We start from the raw sequence: 18,951 nt of genomic DNA, 5'->3' as shown, positions 1-18,951 counted from the left end.
CTTTTTACTATTTTGTTACATTGTAGAATAATAGTGAAGACATCAAAACTGTGAAATAACACATATGGAATCATGTAGTTAACAAAAAAGTGTTAAACATATCAAAGTATATTTGAGATTTGAGATTCTTCAAATAGCCACCCTTTGCCTTGATGACAGCTTTGAACACTCTTGGCATTCTCTCAACCAGCTTCACCTGGAATGCTTTTCCAACAGTCTTGAAGGAGTTCCCACATATGCTGAGCACTTGTTGGCTGCTTTTCCTTAACTCTGCGGTCCGACTCATCCCAAACCATCTCAATTGGGTTGAGGTAGGGGGATTGTGGAGGCCAGGTCATCTGATGCAGCAATCCATCACTCTCCTTCTTGGTAAAATAGCCCTTACGTAGCCTGGAGGTGTATTGGGTCATTGTCCTGTTGAAAAACAAATGATAGTCCCACTAAACACAAACCACATGGGATGGCGTATCGCTGTAGAATGCTGTGGTAGCCACGCTGGTTAAGTGTGCCTTGAATTCTAAATAAATCACAGACAGTGTCACCAGCTAAGCACCCCCACACCATAACACCTCCTCCTCCATGCTTTACGGTGGGAAATACACATGTGGAGATCATCCGTTCACCCACACCACGTCTCACAAAGACACATTAGTTGGAACCAAAAATCTTCAATTTGGACTCCAGACCAAAGGACAAATTTCCACCGGTCTAATGTCCATTGCTCGTGTTTCTTGGCCCAAGCAGGTCTCTTCTTCTTATTGGTGTCCTTTAGTAGTTTTATCTTTGCAGCAATTCGACCATGAAGGCCTGATTCACACAATCCCCTCTGAACAGTTGGGATGTGTCTATTACTAGAACCCTGTGAAGCATTTATTTGGGCTACAATTTCTGAGGCTGTTAACTCTAATGAACTTATCCTCTGCAGCAGAGGTAACTCTGGGTCTTCCATTCCTGTGGCTGTCCTCATGAGAGCCAGTTTCATGATAGCGCTTGATGGTTTTTACGACTGCACTTGAAGAAACTTTCAAAGTTCTTGAAATGTTCCATATTGACTGGCCTTCATGTCTTAAAGTAATGATGGACTGCCGTTTCTCTTTGCTTATTTGAGCTGTTCTTGCCATAATATGGACTTGTTCTTTTACCAAATAGGGAAACTTCTGTATACCCCCCCTTACCTTGTCACAACACAACTGATTGTCTCTAACGCATTAAGAAGGAAAGAAATTCAACAAATTAACTTTTAAGAAGGCACACTTGTTAATTGAAATGCATTCCAGGTGACTACCTCATGAAGCTGGTTGAGAGAATGCCAAGAGTGTTCAAAGCTGTCATCAAGGCAAAGGGTGGCTATTTGAAGAATCTAAAATCTAAAATTTGGTTACTACGTGATTCAGTACGTGTTAATACATAGTTTTGATGTCTTCACTATTATTCTACAATGTAGAAAATAGTAAAAATAAATAAAAACCCTGGAAAGAGTAGGTGTGTCCAAACATCTGACTGGTACTGTATGTAAATGTGATATTTAAGTTGTTTATTTTTTATAGATTTGCAAAAATTCTAAAAACCTGTTTTTGCTTTGTCATTATGGGGTATTGTGTATAGATTGATGAGAGAAAAACACAATGTAATAAATGTTGGAATAAGGCTGTAACGTAACAAAATCTGGAAGAAGTCAAGGGGTCTGAATACTTTCTGAATGCCCTCTATTTGACAAAAATCTGTGCCACTCCATTTAGTATGATACAGTGAGGGAAAAAAGTATTTGATCCCCTGCTGATTTTGTACGTTTGCCCACTGACAAAGAAATGATCAGTCTATCATTTTAAATGGTAGGTTTATTTGAACAGTGAGAGACAGAATAATAAATAAAAAAATCCAGAAAAACGCATGTCAAAAATGTTATAAATTGATTTGCATTTTAATGAGGGAAATAAGTATTTGACCCCCTCTCAATCAGAAAGATTTCTGGCTCCCAGGTGTCTTTTATACAGGTAACGAGCTGAGATTAGGAGCACACTCTTAAAGGGAGTGCTCCTAATCTCAGCTTGTTACCTGTATAAAAGACACCTGTCCACAGAAGCAATCAATCAATCAGATTCCAAACTCTCCACCATGGCCAAGACCAAAGAGCTCTCCAAGGATGTCAGGGACAAGATTGTAGACCTACACAAGGCTGGAATGGGCTACAAGACCATCGCCAAGCAGCTTGGTGAGAAGGTGACAACAGTTGGTGCGATTATTCGCAAATGGAAGAAACAAAAAATAACTGTCAATCTCCCTCGGCCTGGGGCTCCATGCAAGATCTCACCTCGTGGAGTTGCAATGATCATGAGAATGGTGAGGAATCAGCCCAGAACTACACGGGAGGATCTTGTCAATGATCTCAAGGCAGCTGGGACCATAGTCACCAAGAAAACAATTGGTAACACACTACGCCGTGAAGGACTGAAATCCTGCAGCGCCCGCGAGGTCCCCCTGCTCAAGAAAGCACATATACATGTCCGTCTGAAGTTTGCCAATGAACATCTGAATGATTCAGAGGAGAACTGGGTGAAAGTGTTGTGGTCAGATGAGACCAAAATCATGCTCTTTGGCATCAACTCAACTCGTCGTGTTTGGAGGAGGAGGAATGCTGCCTATGACCCCAAGAACACCATCCCCACGTCAAACATGGAGGTGGAAACATTATGCTTTGGGGGTGTTTTTCTGCTAAGGGAACAGGACAACTTCACCGCATCAAAGGGATGATGGACGGGGCCATGTACCGTCAAATCTTGGGTGAGAACCTCCTTCCCTCAGCCAGGGCATTGAAAATGGGTCGTGGATGGGCATTCCAGCATGACAATGACCCAAAACACAAAGGAGTGGCTCAAGAAGAAGCACATTAAGGTCCTGGAGTGGCCTAGCCAGTCTCCACACCTTAATCACATAGAAAATCTGTGGAGGGAGCTGAAGGTTCGAGTTGCCAAACGTCAGCTTCGAAACCTTAATGACTTGGAGAAGATCTGCAAAGAGGAGTGGAACAAAATCCCTCCTGAGATGTGTGCAAACCTGGTGGCCAACTACAAGAAACGTCTGACCTCTGTGATTGCCAAAAAGGGTTTTGCCACCAAGTACTAAGTCATGTTTTGCAGAGGGGTCAAATGCTAATTTCCCTCATTAAAATGCAAATCAATTTATAACATTTTTGACATGCGTTTTTCTGGATTATTTTGTTGTTATTCTGTCTCTCACTGTTCAAATAAACCAACCATTAAAATTATAGACTGATCATGTCTTTGTCAGTGGGCAAACGTACAAAATCAGCAGGGGATCAAATACTTTTTTCCCTCACTGTATGTTGCTTTACGTTAGGTTACATTACATTGGCCTATGTAAATCCGGGACACTCATATTAGTATGATATGTTACGTTTGGTATGACAGTAGGTTACTTAATGCAAAAACTAAAGGAGGGTGATTGGTTGGGGTGGATGGGTGGGCGTATAACGCGAACATCTAGCAACCCAAAGGTTGCATGTTTGAATCTCATCACAGACAATTTTAGCATTTTAGCTAATTAGGAACTTTGCAACTACTTACTACTTTTAAGCTACTTTGTAAGTACTTAGCATGTTATATAACCCTAACCTTCACACTATAACCCAACTCCTAACCCTAACCTTAACCCCTAACTTAACGTAGCATATGATACTACAGCAGTTGAAGGTAATATATCATACTAAACGGGTCAAAGCAAACTGGTGCGATCAAGACGTAGGATACTATACGTCATACAATTTGTATTATACATTATATTGTATGACCGCTATTACATTGGTAGGCCAATGTAATGTAACTTAACGTAAAGTAACATATACAGTGGGGAGAAGAAGTATTTGATACACTGCCGATTTTGCAGGTTTTCCTACTTACAAAGCATGTAGAGGTCTGTAATTTTTATCATAGGTACACTTCAACTGTGAGAGACGGAATCTAAAACAAAAATCCAGAAAATCACATTGTATGATTTTTAAGTAATTAATTTGCATTTGATTGCATGTCATAAGTATTTGATCACCTACCAACCAGTAAGAATTCCATCTCTCACAGTTGAAGTGTACCTATGATAAAAATTACAGACCTCTACATGCTTTGTAAGTAGGAAAACCTGCAAAATTGGCAGTGTATCAAATACTTGTTCTCCCCACTAAATGGAGCGGCACAGATTTTGTCCAAATATAATACATTTTGTTCTGAGACAAGGTTGCAGCGGTAATGCCCCAGTAATATAGCACATTCAGATTGTTGGTGCAATGTGTTTATGTCCTCATAATTTAGGTACAATGTGTGCTTTATGAACTCACAGTCCTGCAGTAGCGGTGTTTGCATAATATCCCCCCTGCTCACAACATGAGGGTATACGTGCAGATTTACACACCGAGAAGACCAGGACTATTATACTGTTTAACATGAGACATTGGCAATGTTCTGTCCTGACAGTCCTGCACTAAAAAGGAGCAGAGTGCATTTATGAGTGGAAGTGATAAAAAGATGTGGGCTTGTATCAAGGGAGGAAATGTGGATGCTTGGAAGGAGCTCATATTTGGGGTTGGATGATACAGAGATAAAAAATACCTTAAAATCACAAAATGAAAAGGAACATAAATCTGTTTACTTTGTGTGTGAACCTACCCAGTTTTGTGCTGAACTGTTTATTGGTTATACGCACCAACCAAATATCCTTTATATCCTATCTAGGTCGAGAAGCTCTACGAGGAAGAACTCAGCATGCCAAATGAATATGATGTCTAAAGCTTCAGCCTACAGCCTACAAGATATTATTATTGTAGCCTTTCTCTGTAGCCTGTCAACTATGTGTCTGTCTATCCCTGTTCTCTCCTCTCTGCACAGGCCATACAAACGCTTCACACCACGTGGCTGTTGCCACTCTAATCTGGTGGTCCCTGCGCGCACGACCCACGTGGAGTTCCAGGTCTCTGGGAGCCTCTGGAACTGCCATTCTGCGGCCAACAAGGCAGAGTTCATCTCAGCCTATGCTACCCTCCAGTCCTTCGACTTCTTGGCGCTGACGGAAACATGGATTAACACAGAAAACACTGCTACTCCTACTGCTCTTTCCTCGTCTAACCATGTGCTCTCGCATACCCCGAGAGCATCTGGTCAGCGCGGCGGTGGCACAGGAATCCTCATCTCTCCAAAGTGGACATTCTCTCTTTTTCCCCTGACCCATCTGTCTATCTCCTCATTTGAATTCCATGCTGTCACAGTCACTAGCCCATTCAAGCTTAACATCCTTGTCATTTATCGCCCTCCAGGTTCCCTTGGAGAGTTCATCAATAAGCTTGACACCTTGATAAGTTCCTTTCCTGAGGATGGCTCACCCCTCACAGTTCTGGGTGACTTTAACCTCCCTACGTCTGCCTTTGACTCATTTCTCTCTGCCTCCTTCTTTCCACTCCTTTCCTCTTTTGACCTCAACCTCTCACCGTCCCCCCCTACTCACAACGCTTGACCTCATCTTTACTAGATGCTGTTCTTCTACTAATCTCACTGCAACTCCCCTCCAAGTCTCCGACCACTACTTTGTATCCTTTTCTCTCTCGCTCTCCTCCAACACTACTCACTCTGCCCCTACTCAGATGGTAATGTGCCGACGCAACCTTCGCTCTCTCTCTCCCGCTACTCTCTCCTCTTCCATCCTATCATCTCTCCTTTGCTAAATCCTTCTCCCTCCGATCTCCTGATTCTGCCTCCTCAACCCTCCTCTCCTCCCTTTCTGCATCTTTTGACTCTCTATGTCCCCTATCCTCCCGGCCGGCTCGGTCCTCCCCTCCTGCTCCGTGGCTTGACGACTCATTGCGAGCTCACAGAAGAGGGCTCCGGGCAGCCGAGCGGAAATTGAGGAAAACTCCCTGCGGACCTGTCATCTTTTCACTCCCTCCTCTCTACATTCTCTTCCTCTGTTTCCGCTGCTAAAGCCACTTTCTACCACTCTAAATGTCAAGCCTCTGCCTCTAACCCTAGGAAGCTCTTTGCCACCTTCTCCTCCCTGCTGAATCCTCCTCCTCCTCCCCCTCCCTCCTCCCTCTCTGTGGATGACTTCGTCAACCATTTTGAAAAGAAGGTTGACGACATCCGATCCTCATTTATTAAGTCAAATGACACCGCTGGTCCTGCTCACACTGCCCTACCCTATGCTTTGACTTCTTTCTCCCCTCTCTCTCCAGATGAAATCTTGCGACTTGTGATGGCCGGGCACCCAACAACCTGCCCGCTTGACCTTATCCCCTCCTCTCTTCTCCAGACCATTTCCGGAGACCTTCTCCCTTACCTCACCTCGCTCATCAACTCATCCTTGACCGCTGGCCATGTCCCTTCCGTCTTCAAGAGAGCAAGAGTTGCACCCCTCCTCAAAAAACCTACACTCGATCCCTCCAATGTCAACAACTACAGACCAGTATCCCTTCTTTCTTTTCTCTCCAAAACTCTTGAGCGTGCCGTCTCTAGCCAACTCTCCTGCTATCTCTCTCAGAATGACCTTCTTGATCCAAACCAGTCAGGTTTCAAGACTGGTCATTCAACTGAGACTGCTCTTCTCTGTGTCACGGAGGCTCTCCGCACTGCTAAAGCTAACTCTCTCTCCTCTGCTCTTATCCTTCTAGACCTATCCGTTGCCTTTGATACTGTGAACCATCAGATCCTCCTCTCCACCCTATCCGAGTTGGGCATCTCCGGCGCTGCTCACTCTTGGATTGCGTCCTACCTGACAGGTCGCTCCTACCAGGTGGCGTGGCGAGAATCTGTCTCCGCACCACGTGCTCTCACCACTGGTGTCCCCCAGGGCTCAGTTCTAGGCCCTTTCCTATTCTCTCTATACACCAAGTCACTTGGCTCTGTCACATCCTCACATGGTCTCTCCTATCATTGCTACGCAGACGACACACAATTAATTTTCTCCTTTCCCCCTTCTGATAACCAGGTGGCGAATCGCATCTCTACATGTCTGGCAGACATATTAGTGTGGATGTCCGATCACCACCTCAAGCTGAACCTCGGCAAGACTGAGCTGCTCTTCCTCCCTGGGAAGGACTGCCCGCTCCATGATCTCGCCATCACGGTTGACAACTCCATTGTGTCCTCCTCCCAGAGTGCAAAGAGCCTTGGCGTGACCCTGGACATCACCCTGTCGTTCTCTGCTAACATCAAAGCGGTGACCCGATCCTGCAGGTTCATGCTCTACAACTTTCGCAGAGTACGACCCTACCTTACACAGAAAGCTGCACAGGTCCTAATCCAGGCACTTGTCATCTCCCGTCTGGATTACTGCAACTCGCTGTTGGCTGGGCTCCCTGCCTGTGCCATTAAACCCCTACAACTTATCCAGAACGCCGCAGCCCGTCTGGTGTTCGACCTTCCCAAGTTCTCTCATGTCACCCCGCTCCTCCGCACACTCCACTGGCTTCCAGTTGAGGCTCGCATCTACTACAAGACCATGGTGCTTGCCTACGGAGCTGTGAGGGGAACGGCACCTCCTTACCTTCAGGCTCTGATGAGACCCTACACCCAAACGAGGGCACTACGTTAATCCACCTCTGGCCTGCTAGCTCCCCTACCTCTACAGAAGCACAGTTTCCGCTCAGCCCAGTCAAAGCTATTTGCTGCTCTGGCACCCCAATGGTGGAACAAGCTCCCCCACGACGCCAGGACAGCGGAGTCACTGACCACCTTCCGGAGACACTTGAAACCCTACCTTTTTAAGGAATACCTGGAATAGTATAAAGCAATCCTTCTACCCCGCCCTCCCCCACCCCCCCCCATAAAAAAAAAAGAAGAAAAAAAGTGGTTGTCCCACTTGCTATCATAAGTTGAATGCACCAATTTGTAAATCGCTCTGGATAAGAGCGTCTGCTAAATGATGTAAATGTGAATGTAAATGATCCAGCGTACCTAACCTTAACCACACATCCATGGCCAGTGGTGGGAAAAGTACCCAATTGTCATACTTGAGTGAAAGTATAGATACCTTAATAGAAAATTACTCAAGTAAAAGTGAAAGTCACCCAGTAAAATAGTACTTGAGTAAAAGTCTAAAAGTATTTGTTTTTAAATATACTTAAGTATCAAAAGTACATGTAATTGCTAAAATATACTTAAGTATCAAAAGTAGAAGTAAAAGTATAAATCATTTCAAATTAGTTATATTAAGCAAAGGAGATGGCACCATTTTCTTGTTTTTAAAATGTACGGATAGCCAGGGACACACTCCAACACTCAGACATGATTTACAAAAGATGCATTTGTGTTTAGTGAGTCCGCCAGACCAAGGCAGTAGGGATGACCACGTGTTATCTTGATAAGTGCTTGAATTTCACAATTTTCCAGTCCTGCTAAGTATTCAAATTGTAATGAGTACTTTGGGTTGTCAGGGAAAATGTATGGAGTAGAAAGTATCATATTTTCTTTAGGAATGTAGTGAAGTAAAAGTAAAAGGTCTCAAGAATATAAATAGTAAAGTAAAGTACAGATACCCCAAAAAACTACTTAAGTAGTACTTGAAAGTATTTTTACTTAAGTACTTTACACCACTGTCCACGCCACACAGCCCATTCAGACAAGGCCAGGGATATAAGAATATCACTGTCGGCCTGACCAGGTTTTGTGCTGTGAGTCCCTGAGCTGTGTAACTGTTACGCTATGGTTCAACCCAGCACTCAGAGAAACAAACACGACTAAGGGAGTGGAGGAAACAAAAATTCTTTTAATAAAAGTTCAATTTGTCTTAGTCCAAAAAACAACTGAAGAAAAGGAACAGAGTGGGCTAGTCGGCTCCGGAGGAAGGAGAGGTTGAGGCAGGCAGGCAGGCAGGCAGGGAGGTATGTCTGAACTGAAGACAAAACAAACGACAGGTTAAGGAGAGTAAAAAGCCAGGCTGAAGACTAAGATAATATAACTTTACTGGTGAGCCAAGTTACCGCTCTAGTAAGAACAACGATCTGGCGCCGGTGGAGAGCCATGCCCAGGAATTAGTAGTGCAGGTTGATGAGAGAATAGGATGCAGCTGCGTAGGCAGGAATCACTGGAAACAACCCGCAGCTGCACAGGAGAGGCAGATCCTGAGCACGCCCCCTGATCCACTCCAGACACACCCACATAAAGGGGACAAACACACATACAGATACAACAGACAAAGAGGGGACAAAACAAGGAGGAAGGGAAACAGAAAAGGGAGAGACAAGCTGCCCACATAACAGTAACACTAGAGGAGAAGAGACGAGAGACAGACAGTTCTGTAATGAGCTGTCACATCACTGCTGTGTCCATGGTTCTCCTGCAAATCACCTTTGAGTGTAAATGGCTCGTGATAAGACCTTGTAATCATCGTCATTGTAACGCCCTTCGACTCCGAGCCATGTCATTATTATCTCAACTGTCAATGGATCAATAAAGCTTTGTTGTTGTCTCTGTATAATGGATCGATCAAGTTTTGTTGTTGTCTCTGTATAAAGGATAAATAAAGTTTTGTTGTTGTCTCTGTATAATGGATAAATACAGTTTTGTTGTTGTCTCTGTATAATGGATCAATAAAATGTTGTTGTTGTCTCTGTATAACAGATCAATAGAGTTTTGTTGTTGTCTCTGTATAACGGATCAATAAAGTTTGTTGTGTTGTATCATTATAGGTGTGAGCATCTCAGCCAACCAGGATGTGGAGACAGACATGGAGACCTTCCAGATGGAGATTGATAAGGAGAGCAAGAAGTGCATGTTTAGGACCAACGGTGGTAACTACTGGACACTGGTCTCCCACGGAGGGATCCAGTCCACAGCCACGGAGGTGTATGTATCTATTTTACACTCACTAGTTTGTCATGAGAATGCACACCACAGAGTTGGCTACAGACGGTTTCCCAATTCATTATTTTTGACATTCTTGCTAACATGCTAACATTATCTGTTGGACATTCAGATGTTGTGTTACCAGAACTAGCACACATGATTCAACTCGTCAAATAATAACCACATGAATTTAATCATAGTGTGATTGTTCTGGAATAGAACAAGTATGTGCCACAGTTTAGGGTGCCTGAAGAATGGATAGGGAAACCCCTCTACTAAAACAGATCTACGACCTGAGGATATACAGTTGAATTAAGTTACACTTAAGTTGGAGTCATTAAAACTCGTTTTTCAATCACTCCACACATTTCTTGTTAACAAACTATAGTTTTGGCAAGTCGGTTAGGACATCTACTTTGTGCATGACACAAGTCATTTTTCCAACAATTGTTTACAGACAGATTATTTCACTTATAATTCACTGTATCACAATTCCAGTGGGTCAGAAGTTTACATACATTAAGTTGACTGTGCCTTTTAACAGCTTGGAAAATTCCAGAAAATGATGTCATGTCTTTAGAAGCTTCTGATAGGCTAATTGACATCATTTGAGTCAATTGGAGGTGTACCTGTGGATGTATTTCAAGGCCTACCTTCAAACTCAGTGCCTATTTGCTTGACATCATGGGAAAATCTAAAGAAATCAGCCAAGACCTCAGAAAAAAAATTGTAGACCTCCACAAGTCTGGTTCATCCTTTGGAGCAATTTCCAAACGCCTGAAGGTACCACGTTCATCTGTACAAACAATAGTAAGCAAGTATAAACACCATGGGACCACGCAGCCGTCATCCCGCTCAGGAAGGAGATGCATTCTGTCTCCTAGAGATGAACATACTTTGGTGCGAAAAGTGCAAATCAATCCCAGAACAACAGCTAAGGACCTTGTGAAGATGCTGGAGGAAACAGGTACAAAAGTATCTATATCCACAGTAAAACGAGTCCTATATCGACATAACCTGAAAGGCAACTCAGCAAGCCACTGCTCCAAAACCGCCATAAAAAAGGCAGACTATGGTTTGCAACTGCACATGGGGACAAAGATCGTACTTTTTGGAGAAATGTCCTCTGGTCTGATGAAACAAAAATAGAACTGTTAGGCCATAATGACCATCGTTATGTTTGGAGGAAAAATGGGGTGGCTTGCAAGCCGAAGAACACCATCCCAACCGTGAAGCACAGAGGTGGCAGCATCATGCTGTGGGGGTGCTTTGCTGCAGGAGGGACTTGTGCACTTCACAAAATAGATGGCATCATGAGGAAGGAAAATTATGTGAATATATTGAAGCAACATCTCAAGACATCAGTCAGGAAGTTAAAGCTTGGTCGCAAATGGGTCTTCCAAATGGACAATGACCCCAAGCATACTTCCAAAGTTGTGGCAAAATGGCTTAAGGACAACAAAGTCAAGGTATTGGAGAGGCCATCACAAAGCCCTGACCTCAATCCTATAGAACATTTGTGGGCAGAACTGAAAAAGTGTTTGTGAGCAAGGAGGCCTACAAACCTGACTCAGTTACACCAGCTCTGTCAGGAGGAATGGGCCAAAATTCACCCAACTTATTGTGGGAAGCTTGTGGACTGCAATCCGAAACGTTTGACCCAAGTTAAACAATTGAAAGGCAATGCTACAAAATACTAATTAAGTGTATGTAAACTTATGACCCACTGGGAATGTGATGAAAGATATAAAAGCTGAAATAAATAATTCTCTCTACTATTATTCTGACATTTCACATTCTTAAAATAAAGTGGTGATCCTAACTGACCTAAGACAGGGAACTTTTACTAGGATTAAATGTCAGGAATTGTGAAAAACGGACTTTAAATGTATTTGGCTAAGGTGTATGTAAACTTCCGACTTCAACTGTAAATGAGCAGTTTTACATAATGTCGCTTATGAGGGCATTCATCGAAACACTTTGGTTTAAACAATAAAACTAGATATTTTTTAAACAACCTTCCAAGAAATTCAACTTTTTAAAAATAAGCTATATTTTCATTGTTTTCTTTCCTCCCCCATCCGGACAACCACAGGGAGGCCAACACAATGTTTCATATTGAATGGCTCGGCCGCAGTGTAGCACTGAAGGCAAGCAATGGGAAGTACGTGTGCACCAAAAAGAACGGGCAGCTTTCGGCCGTCAGCGATTCCGTAGGTAAGTGCTTCGAGATCCAAATCTCTGATGTGATTCATTTAGCATAGAGATCACGTTATCTTTACCCTCTCTAACAGTACCGCTACAACGTGTCACGTGGAATGTGCTCACCACAACTGAGGGATGAATGAGCACATGTCATGTGTAAAGAGAATTGGCACCTGATCAGAGGATGAAAAAGAGGAAGAATAGAAGATCAGTGGTGATCAAAGGACAGGGATGAACTGGGACCAGAAATCGGCCCGGGCATTTCCCACACTGGCCCATTTCTCTCCCCTCAATGTTCCCACACTGGCCCATTTTTCCTCTCGGGCCCCATTACTAGCTTAAAAATAGAATTCTGACAGATCCACTGGGCTAAAATCCAGTGGCCCTTCTGGCATTTGTCCAAACTGCCCTATGTCCTTACTGCCCTATGTCCATACTGCCCTACGTCCCTACTGCCCTACGTCCCTACTGCCCTACGTCCCTACTGCCCTACTGCCCTGCTGCCCTGCTGCCCTACTGCCCTACGTCCCTAATGCCCTACTGCCCTACTGCCATACTGCCCTACGTCCCTACTGCCCTACTGCCCTATGTCCCTACTTCCCTACTGCCCTACGTCCCTACTGCCCTACGGCCCTACTGCCCTACTGCCCTACTGCCCTACACCCTACTGCCCTACTGCCCTACTGCCCTACGTCCCTACTGCCCTACTGCCCTATGTCCCTACTGCCCTACGTCCCTACTGCCCTACTGCCCTACATCCCTACTGCCCTACATCCCTACTGCCCTACTGCCCTACGACCCTACTGCCCTACTGCCCTACTGCCCTACGTCCCTACTGCCCTACATCCCTACTGCCCTACTGCCCTATGTCCCTACTGCCCTACGTCCCTACTGCCCTACTGCCCTACGTCCCTACGGCCCTACTGCCCTACGTCCCTACTGCCCTACGACCCTACTGCCCTACGTCTCTACCACCCTACCACCCTACGGCCCTACGTCCCTACGTCCTTATGGCCCTACCACCCTATGGCCCTACGTCCCTACGTCCCTACGTCCCTATGGCCCTACCGCTATACGTCCCTATGGCCCTACCGCCCTACCGCCCTATGGCCCTACGTCCCTATGTCCTTACGTCCTATGGCTCTACCACCCTATGGCCCTACGTCCCTACATCCCTACATCCCTATGGCCCTACCACCCTATGGCCCTACGTCCCTACGTCCCTATGGCCCTACCGCCCTACGGCCCTACCGCCCTACGTCCCTATGGCCCTACCGCCCTACGGCCCTACCGCCCTATGGCCCTACTGCCCTACATCCCTACGTCCCTACGGCCCTACCGCCTACCACCCTATGGCCCTACGTCCCTACGTCCCTACGTCTCTACGTCCCTACGGCCCTACCGCCCTACCGCCCTACTGCCCTACCGCCCTACCGCCCTACCAACCTACAACCCTACGTCCCTACGTCCCTATGGCCCTACCGCCCTACCGCCCTACCGCCCTACGGCCCTACCGCCCTACGGCCCTACATCCCTACGTCCCTACGTCCCTACGTCCCTACATCCCTACATCCCTATGGCCCTACCGCCCTACGTCCCTACGTCCCTACCGCCCTACCGCCCTACCGCCCTACGTCCCTATGTCCTTACGTCCTATGGCTCTACCACCCTATGTCCCTACGTCCCTACATCCCTACGTCCCTACATCCCTATGGCCCTACGTAATAATAAAATAATAATATGCCATTTAGCAGACGCTTTTATCCAAAGCGACTTACAGTCATGTGTGCATACATTTTTACGTATGGGTGGTCCCGGGGATCGAACCCACTACCCTGGTGTTACAAGCGCCATGCTCTACCAATTGAGCTACAGAGGACCCTACATCCCTATGGTCCTACCACCCTATGGCCCTACGTCCCTACGTCCCTATGGCCCTACCGCTATACGTCCCTATGGCCCTACCGCCCTACCGCCCTATGGCCCTACGTCCCTATGTCCTTACGTCCTATGGCTCTACCACCCTATGGCCCTACGTCCCTACATCCCTACATCCCTATGGCCCTACCACCCTATGGCCCTACGTCCCTACGTCCCTATGGCCCTACCACCCTATGGCCCTACGTCCCTACGTCCCTATGGCCCTACCGCCCTACGGCCCTACCGCCCTACGGCCCTACGGCCCTATGGCCCTACTGCCCTACATCCCTACGTCCCTACGGCCCTACCGCCTACCACCCTATGGCCCTATGTCCCTACGTCTCTACGGCCCTACGGCCCTACCGCCCTACCGCCCTACGGCCCTACGGCCCTACCGCCCTACGTCCCTACGTCCCTACGTCCCTACGTCCCTATGGCCCTACGTCCCTACGTCCCTACGGCCCTACGTCCCTACGGCCCTACGTCCCTACGGCTCTACGTCCCTACCGCCCTACCACCCTACCGCCCTACCGCCCTACCGCCCTACATCCCTATGACCCTACCGCCCTACCGCCCTACTGCCCTACGTCCCTACGTCCCTATGGCCCTACCGCCCTGCCACCCTATGGCCCTACTGCCTTATGGCTCTACCACCCTACGTCCCTACTGCCCTATGGCTCTACCACCCTATGGCCAGTCCTTTTCAAAGAACATGTTATTAAAGCCTAACCTGGCTGTGACCCCACTCTCAGGGGGAGTTGGGATATGCAAAAAAAACATTTCCCACTGGGCAAAAACTGATTGAATCAACATTGTTTCCATGTCATTTCAACAAACATATTCAAGGTGAGGACGTTGAATCAGCGTGGAAAAATGATTGGATTTGCAAAAAGTCATCAACCTAAAGGAAGTTTGTCATTTTTTCACCCAACTTAAATTCAATGTCATGGTGACATTTTTTGTTGATTTCACGTTGAATTCACATTAGTCAACCAAATGTAAATCAAAAATAGATGTTGAACGTCTGTGCCCAGAGGGTTCCAATTCACACATGCGTATTAATACACACTTGTAGATGTGGGAAATAGGACAGATATAAGCACCCACCAAATTATTATTATTGTTATTATTATTGTTATTATTGTCATTATTGTTATTATTATTGTTATTATTATTGTCATTATTGTTATTATTATTGTCATTATTGTTATTATTGTCATTATTGTTATTATTATTGTTATTATTGTCATTATTGTTATTATTATTGTTATTATTGTCATTATTGTTATTCTATCTTCCTGTTGTTGTGTTGCAGGTGATGATGAGCTCTTCCTGATGAAGCTCATTAATCGGCCCATGTTGATCCTGCGAGGGGAGAACGGTTTTGTGTGTCATCACAAGAGCTCCAACACGCTGGATGCCAACCGATCTGTCTATGACATCTTCTCACTGCTCTTCAGCGATGGCGCCTACCACATACAAAGTCAGTGTGTGCCGTGTGTGTGCGGGTGGAGGGTGGATGTGTGTGTGTGCTTGCATGGATGCATGTACGCATGTTTGCATGTGTGTGTATGTTTTCATGTCCCACGTATGTGTAAATGTTCTATCTGCATGTGTCCTGCTGTCTTAGAGTAAAAGGTGTCATAGTCCTATCAGTATTATTGTGTCCTGCTGTCTTAGATTAAAAGGTGTCATAGTCCTATCAGTATTATTGTGTCCTGCTGTCTTAGATTAAAAGGTGTCATAGTCCTATCAGTATTATTGTGTCCTGCTGTCTTAGATTAAAAGGTGTCATAGTCCTATCAGTATTATTGTGTCCTGCTGTTTTAGAGTAAAAGGTGTCATAGTCCTATCAGTATTATTGTGTCCTGCTGTCTTAGATTAAAAGGTGTCATAGTCCTATCAGTATTATTGTGTCCTGCTGTCTTAGAGTAAAAGGTGTCATAGTCCTATCAGTATTATTGTGTCCTGCTGTCTTAGAGAAAAAGGTGTCATAGTCCTATCAGTATTACTGCAACGTACACCAAATTAAGTATGTGACTCTTCATCTCTAACTAACAATAACGTTGTCCATCTCCACTCAGGCGTGGGTGGAAAGTTCTGGTACGTCTCCAGCAGCGGCCTGGTGTGCTCAGACGGAGACAAGCCTGAGGACTTCTTCCTGGAGTTCCTGGAGCACGGGCGAGTGGGAATCAAGGGCAAGAACGGCAAGTACCTGCGTGGGGACAGCGGCGCGCTGAAGGGTGACTCTGCAACCGTGGACCCCTCCTGTCTATGGGAGTACTAACCTGGCGCGACCTCCGATGACCCCTGAAGTACGTGGAGGGAGAAAGAGAGAGGGGCAGTATGGAGGGGGAAGGAGAGAGGGGCAGTATGGACAGTGAAGGAGAGAGGGGCAGTATGGAGAGTGAAGGAGAGAGGGGCAGTATGGAGAGTGAAGGAGAGAGGGGCAGTATGGAGAGTGAAGGAGAGAGGGGGGACCTGGTTCCCACCTGGGTTCACAGCTCAACCAACAAAGATACAGTACACAGACTGACTGTGGAACATTTTCACTACTCTCCTTTCTACGTTAGCTGCATAGGGGAGGCCACTCCCACTTTTTTGTTTTGTATTGGTAAAAAGTGAAAATGTGTAGAAAGTTATTTATTTGTGTTTATTTTATTTTATTTTATTTGTTTTCCAAAAAAAGCATATGTTATCTAAATGTTGTTGTTTTTTTCAAGTGACATTGCCAACATCAACAACAGAGAATACTTAATCAAATCTGCTAATTTTGGTCACTCACACAGCCTATACAAAAAGGCATTACATGCTGTATACCGGTACTTAAATTATTATCTGGATGCCTGAATAAAGGCAGCTTTTCACGTTAATATTTCTTGTTGTGATGTTTACTGTTGTCTTCAACAACAGTGTTATCAGTACAATGATTGCCCAACACTGCTCCCGAACATACTCACTGCTTCCAAAGAGGACAAGAAATCAGCTGTGTAGCCCAAATGGCTCTGTGTGTGTAGCCCAGAGTAGCCCAAATGGCCCTGTGTGTGTAGCCCAGAGTAGCCCAAATGGCCCTGTGTGTGTAGCCCACATGGCTCTGTGTGTGTAGCCCAGAGTAGCCCAAATGGCCCTGTGTGTGTAGCCCAGAGTAGCCCAAATGGCCCTGTGTGTGTAGCCCACATGGCTCTGTGTGTGTAGCCCAGAGTAGCCCAAATGGCCCTGTGTGTGTAGCCCAGAGTAGCCCAAATGGCCCTGTGTGTGTAGCCCAAATGGCTCTGTGTGTGTAGCCCAGAGTAGCCCAAATGGCCCTGTGTGTGTAGCCCAGAGTAGCCCAAATGGCCCTGTGTGTGTAGCCCAGAGTAGCCCGAATGGCCCTGTGTGTGTAGCCCAGAGTAGCCCGAATGGCCCTGTGTGTGTAGCCCAGAGTAGCCCAAATGGCCCTGTGTGTGTAGCCCAGAGTAGCCCGAATGGCCCTGTTTTAATTTAATTTTTTTTACATTTTAGTCATTTATCCAGAGCGACTTACAGTTAGTGAGTGCATACATTTATTTTATTTATTTTTCTCATACTGGCTCCCCCGTGGGAATCGAACCCACAACCCTGTCGTTGCAAGCGCCATGCTCTACCAACTGAGCTACACAGGACTCACGATGCAATACGATCCTTCTTCCCTTCCTTGAAGTAATCACTGATTTGACATGACTGATGTAAGCAACCTTGCATGTCAGATCAGTGATTACTTGGAGGATGTATTTAAAGAGTAGTCGAACAGGGCCAATGTCTGGTCCTGCTACAGATTATATAGCACATTTGAATTAATTATAACAAAGACAGGAAAACATCAGTTGTCCACTATGTGGGACCATTCACTAGTATCACAGTACTAGAAAGTTGTAAGATATCAACATGAGGGAAAAGCAAGAGACCAAAACAGTTTGAGAGGGGTGCATACTACAAGGGTGATTTGAAATGTTCTAATCCCTTCAAACTCAACTCTGGACCTCGAAGCCAGCTCCACTTCATTTCTTTCATTGTTCGCCTCTAATCAGGGACAGATTTAGACCTGGGACACCAGGTGTGTGCAATTAATTATCAGGTAGAACAGAAAACCAGCAGGCTCCGGACCTTGTAGGGTAAGAGTTGAATACCTCTGTTCTAACCCTTTCTGACTCTGTGTGGGGGACTGTATGGGTTGTACTTTATCATGTCAGTCTACAAGTCTGCAGTCACAAGACGATAAAACCCACGGTTTCAGGGAATCCGTTTGGCCAATGGCGAAGCACAGAATTGTAGTTATTTAGGATGTTATTTAGATCAGTGATTCTGTCCAGTCTGACTGCAAGGTTGTGAAACTCAAACACACACAACACTATCAAGTGCTGCTCTGATGCCCTACCATGGGGCTTTAAAAAATCTTCCATGGTGCACCCATTGAGTTGGAAAGAGGGCCCACCCCCGTTTGCTGTTTTCGCATCGGTGACAGCATGGACAGTGCCATTTAGGGTTATCTCCCTTTTAAAGTGGTCAATTTCTTCTTCTACGAGTTTATCGGCGGTACGTAAACAAAGTGAAAAGGTGCATACCACCACCTGCTCTACTGCAGTGTGTATAGTCTAAACAGGAATAAAGCCAAGGTTTGCTGACCTGGATGGAATTCTGTGTGAATTCTGTGATCTCCCTTAACCCATAGGAAGTCCCACCCATTTGACTACTTAAAGATTGTTAAAACCTTCAGTGGCGCTGGCCATGCTAAACAGTGGCGCTGGCCATGCTAAACAGGCTTTGTGGCAAGTGTGCCCTCTATCCATCTCTATGGATGCCCTCTAGTTTTATCCCACCTCTCTCTGTTTTAGCCATACCCTCTCCTTGAGCCTCTGTCCTGCAATCAACTCACCCCAAACACTTTAGACAGATCTAACAACTCAGAGACTTTGTGGTTAGTGTCCGTCCTAAGATTGGAAGGTTGGGGGTTCGATTTGATACTCAG

General features: G+C 45.6%; 1 protein-coding gene across 1 annotated transcript in view; it reads left to right on the top strand.

Moving 5' to 3' along the window:
* Positions 1–16,254, top strand: part of LOC311144213 (fascin-2-like) — a gene marked incomplete at both ends in the record, with an annotated part of 31,169 nt that extends 14,915 nt beyond the window's left edge. The window contains 4 exons of the mRNA XM_084180220.1: positions 9,686–9,842; positions 11,938–12,059; positions 15,283–15,450; positions 16,052–16,254. Coding sequence (XP_084036346.1) covers positions 9,686–9,842; positions 11,938–12,059; positions 15,283–15,450; positions 16,052–16,254 — 650 coding nt within the window. The remainder of the gene's footprint in view (positions 1–9,685; positions 9,843–11,937; positions 12,060–15,282; positions 15,451–16,051) is intronic.
* Positions 16,255–18,951: the final 2,697 nt, after the last annotated feature.

The sequence above is a fragment of the Coregonus lavaretus genome, assembly GCF_964263955.1.
Source record: "Coregonus lavaretus genome assembly, chromosome: 2".
Taxonomy (NCBI): Eukaryota; Metazoa; Chordata; class Actinopteri; order Salmoniformes; family Salmonidae; genus Coregonus; species Coregonus lavaretus.
This window is presented reverse-complemented; position numbering and strand designations above follow the sequence as displayed.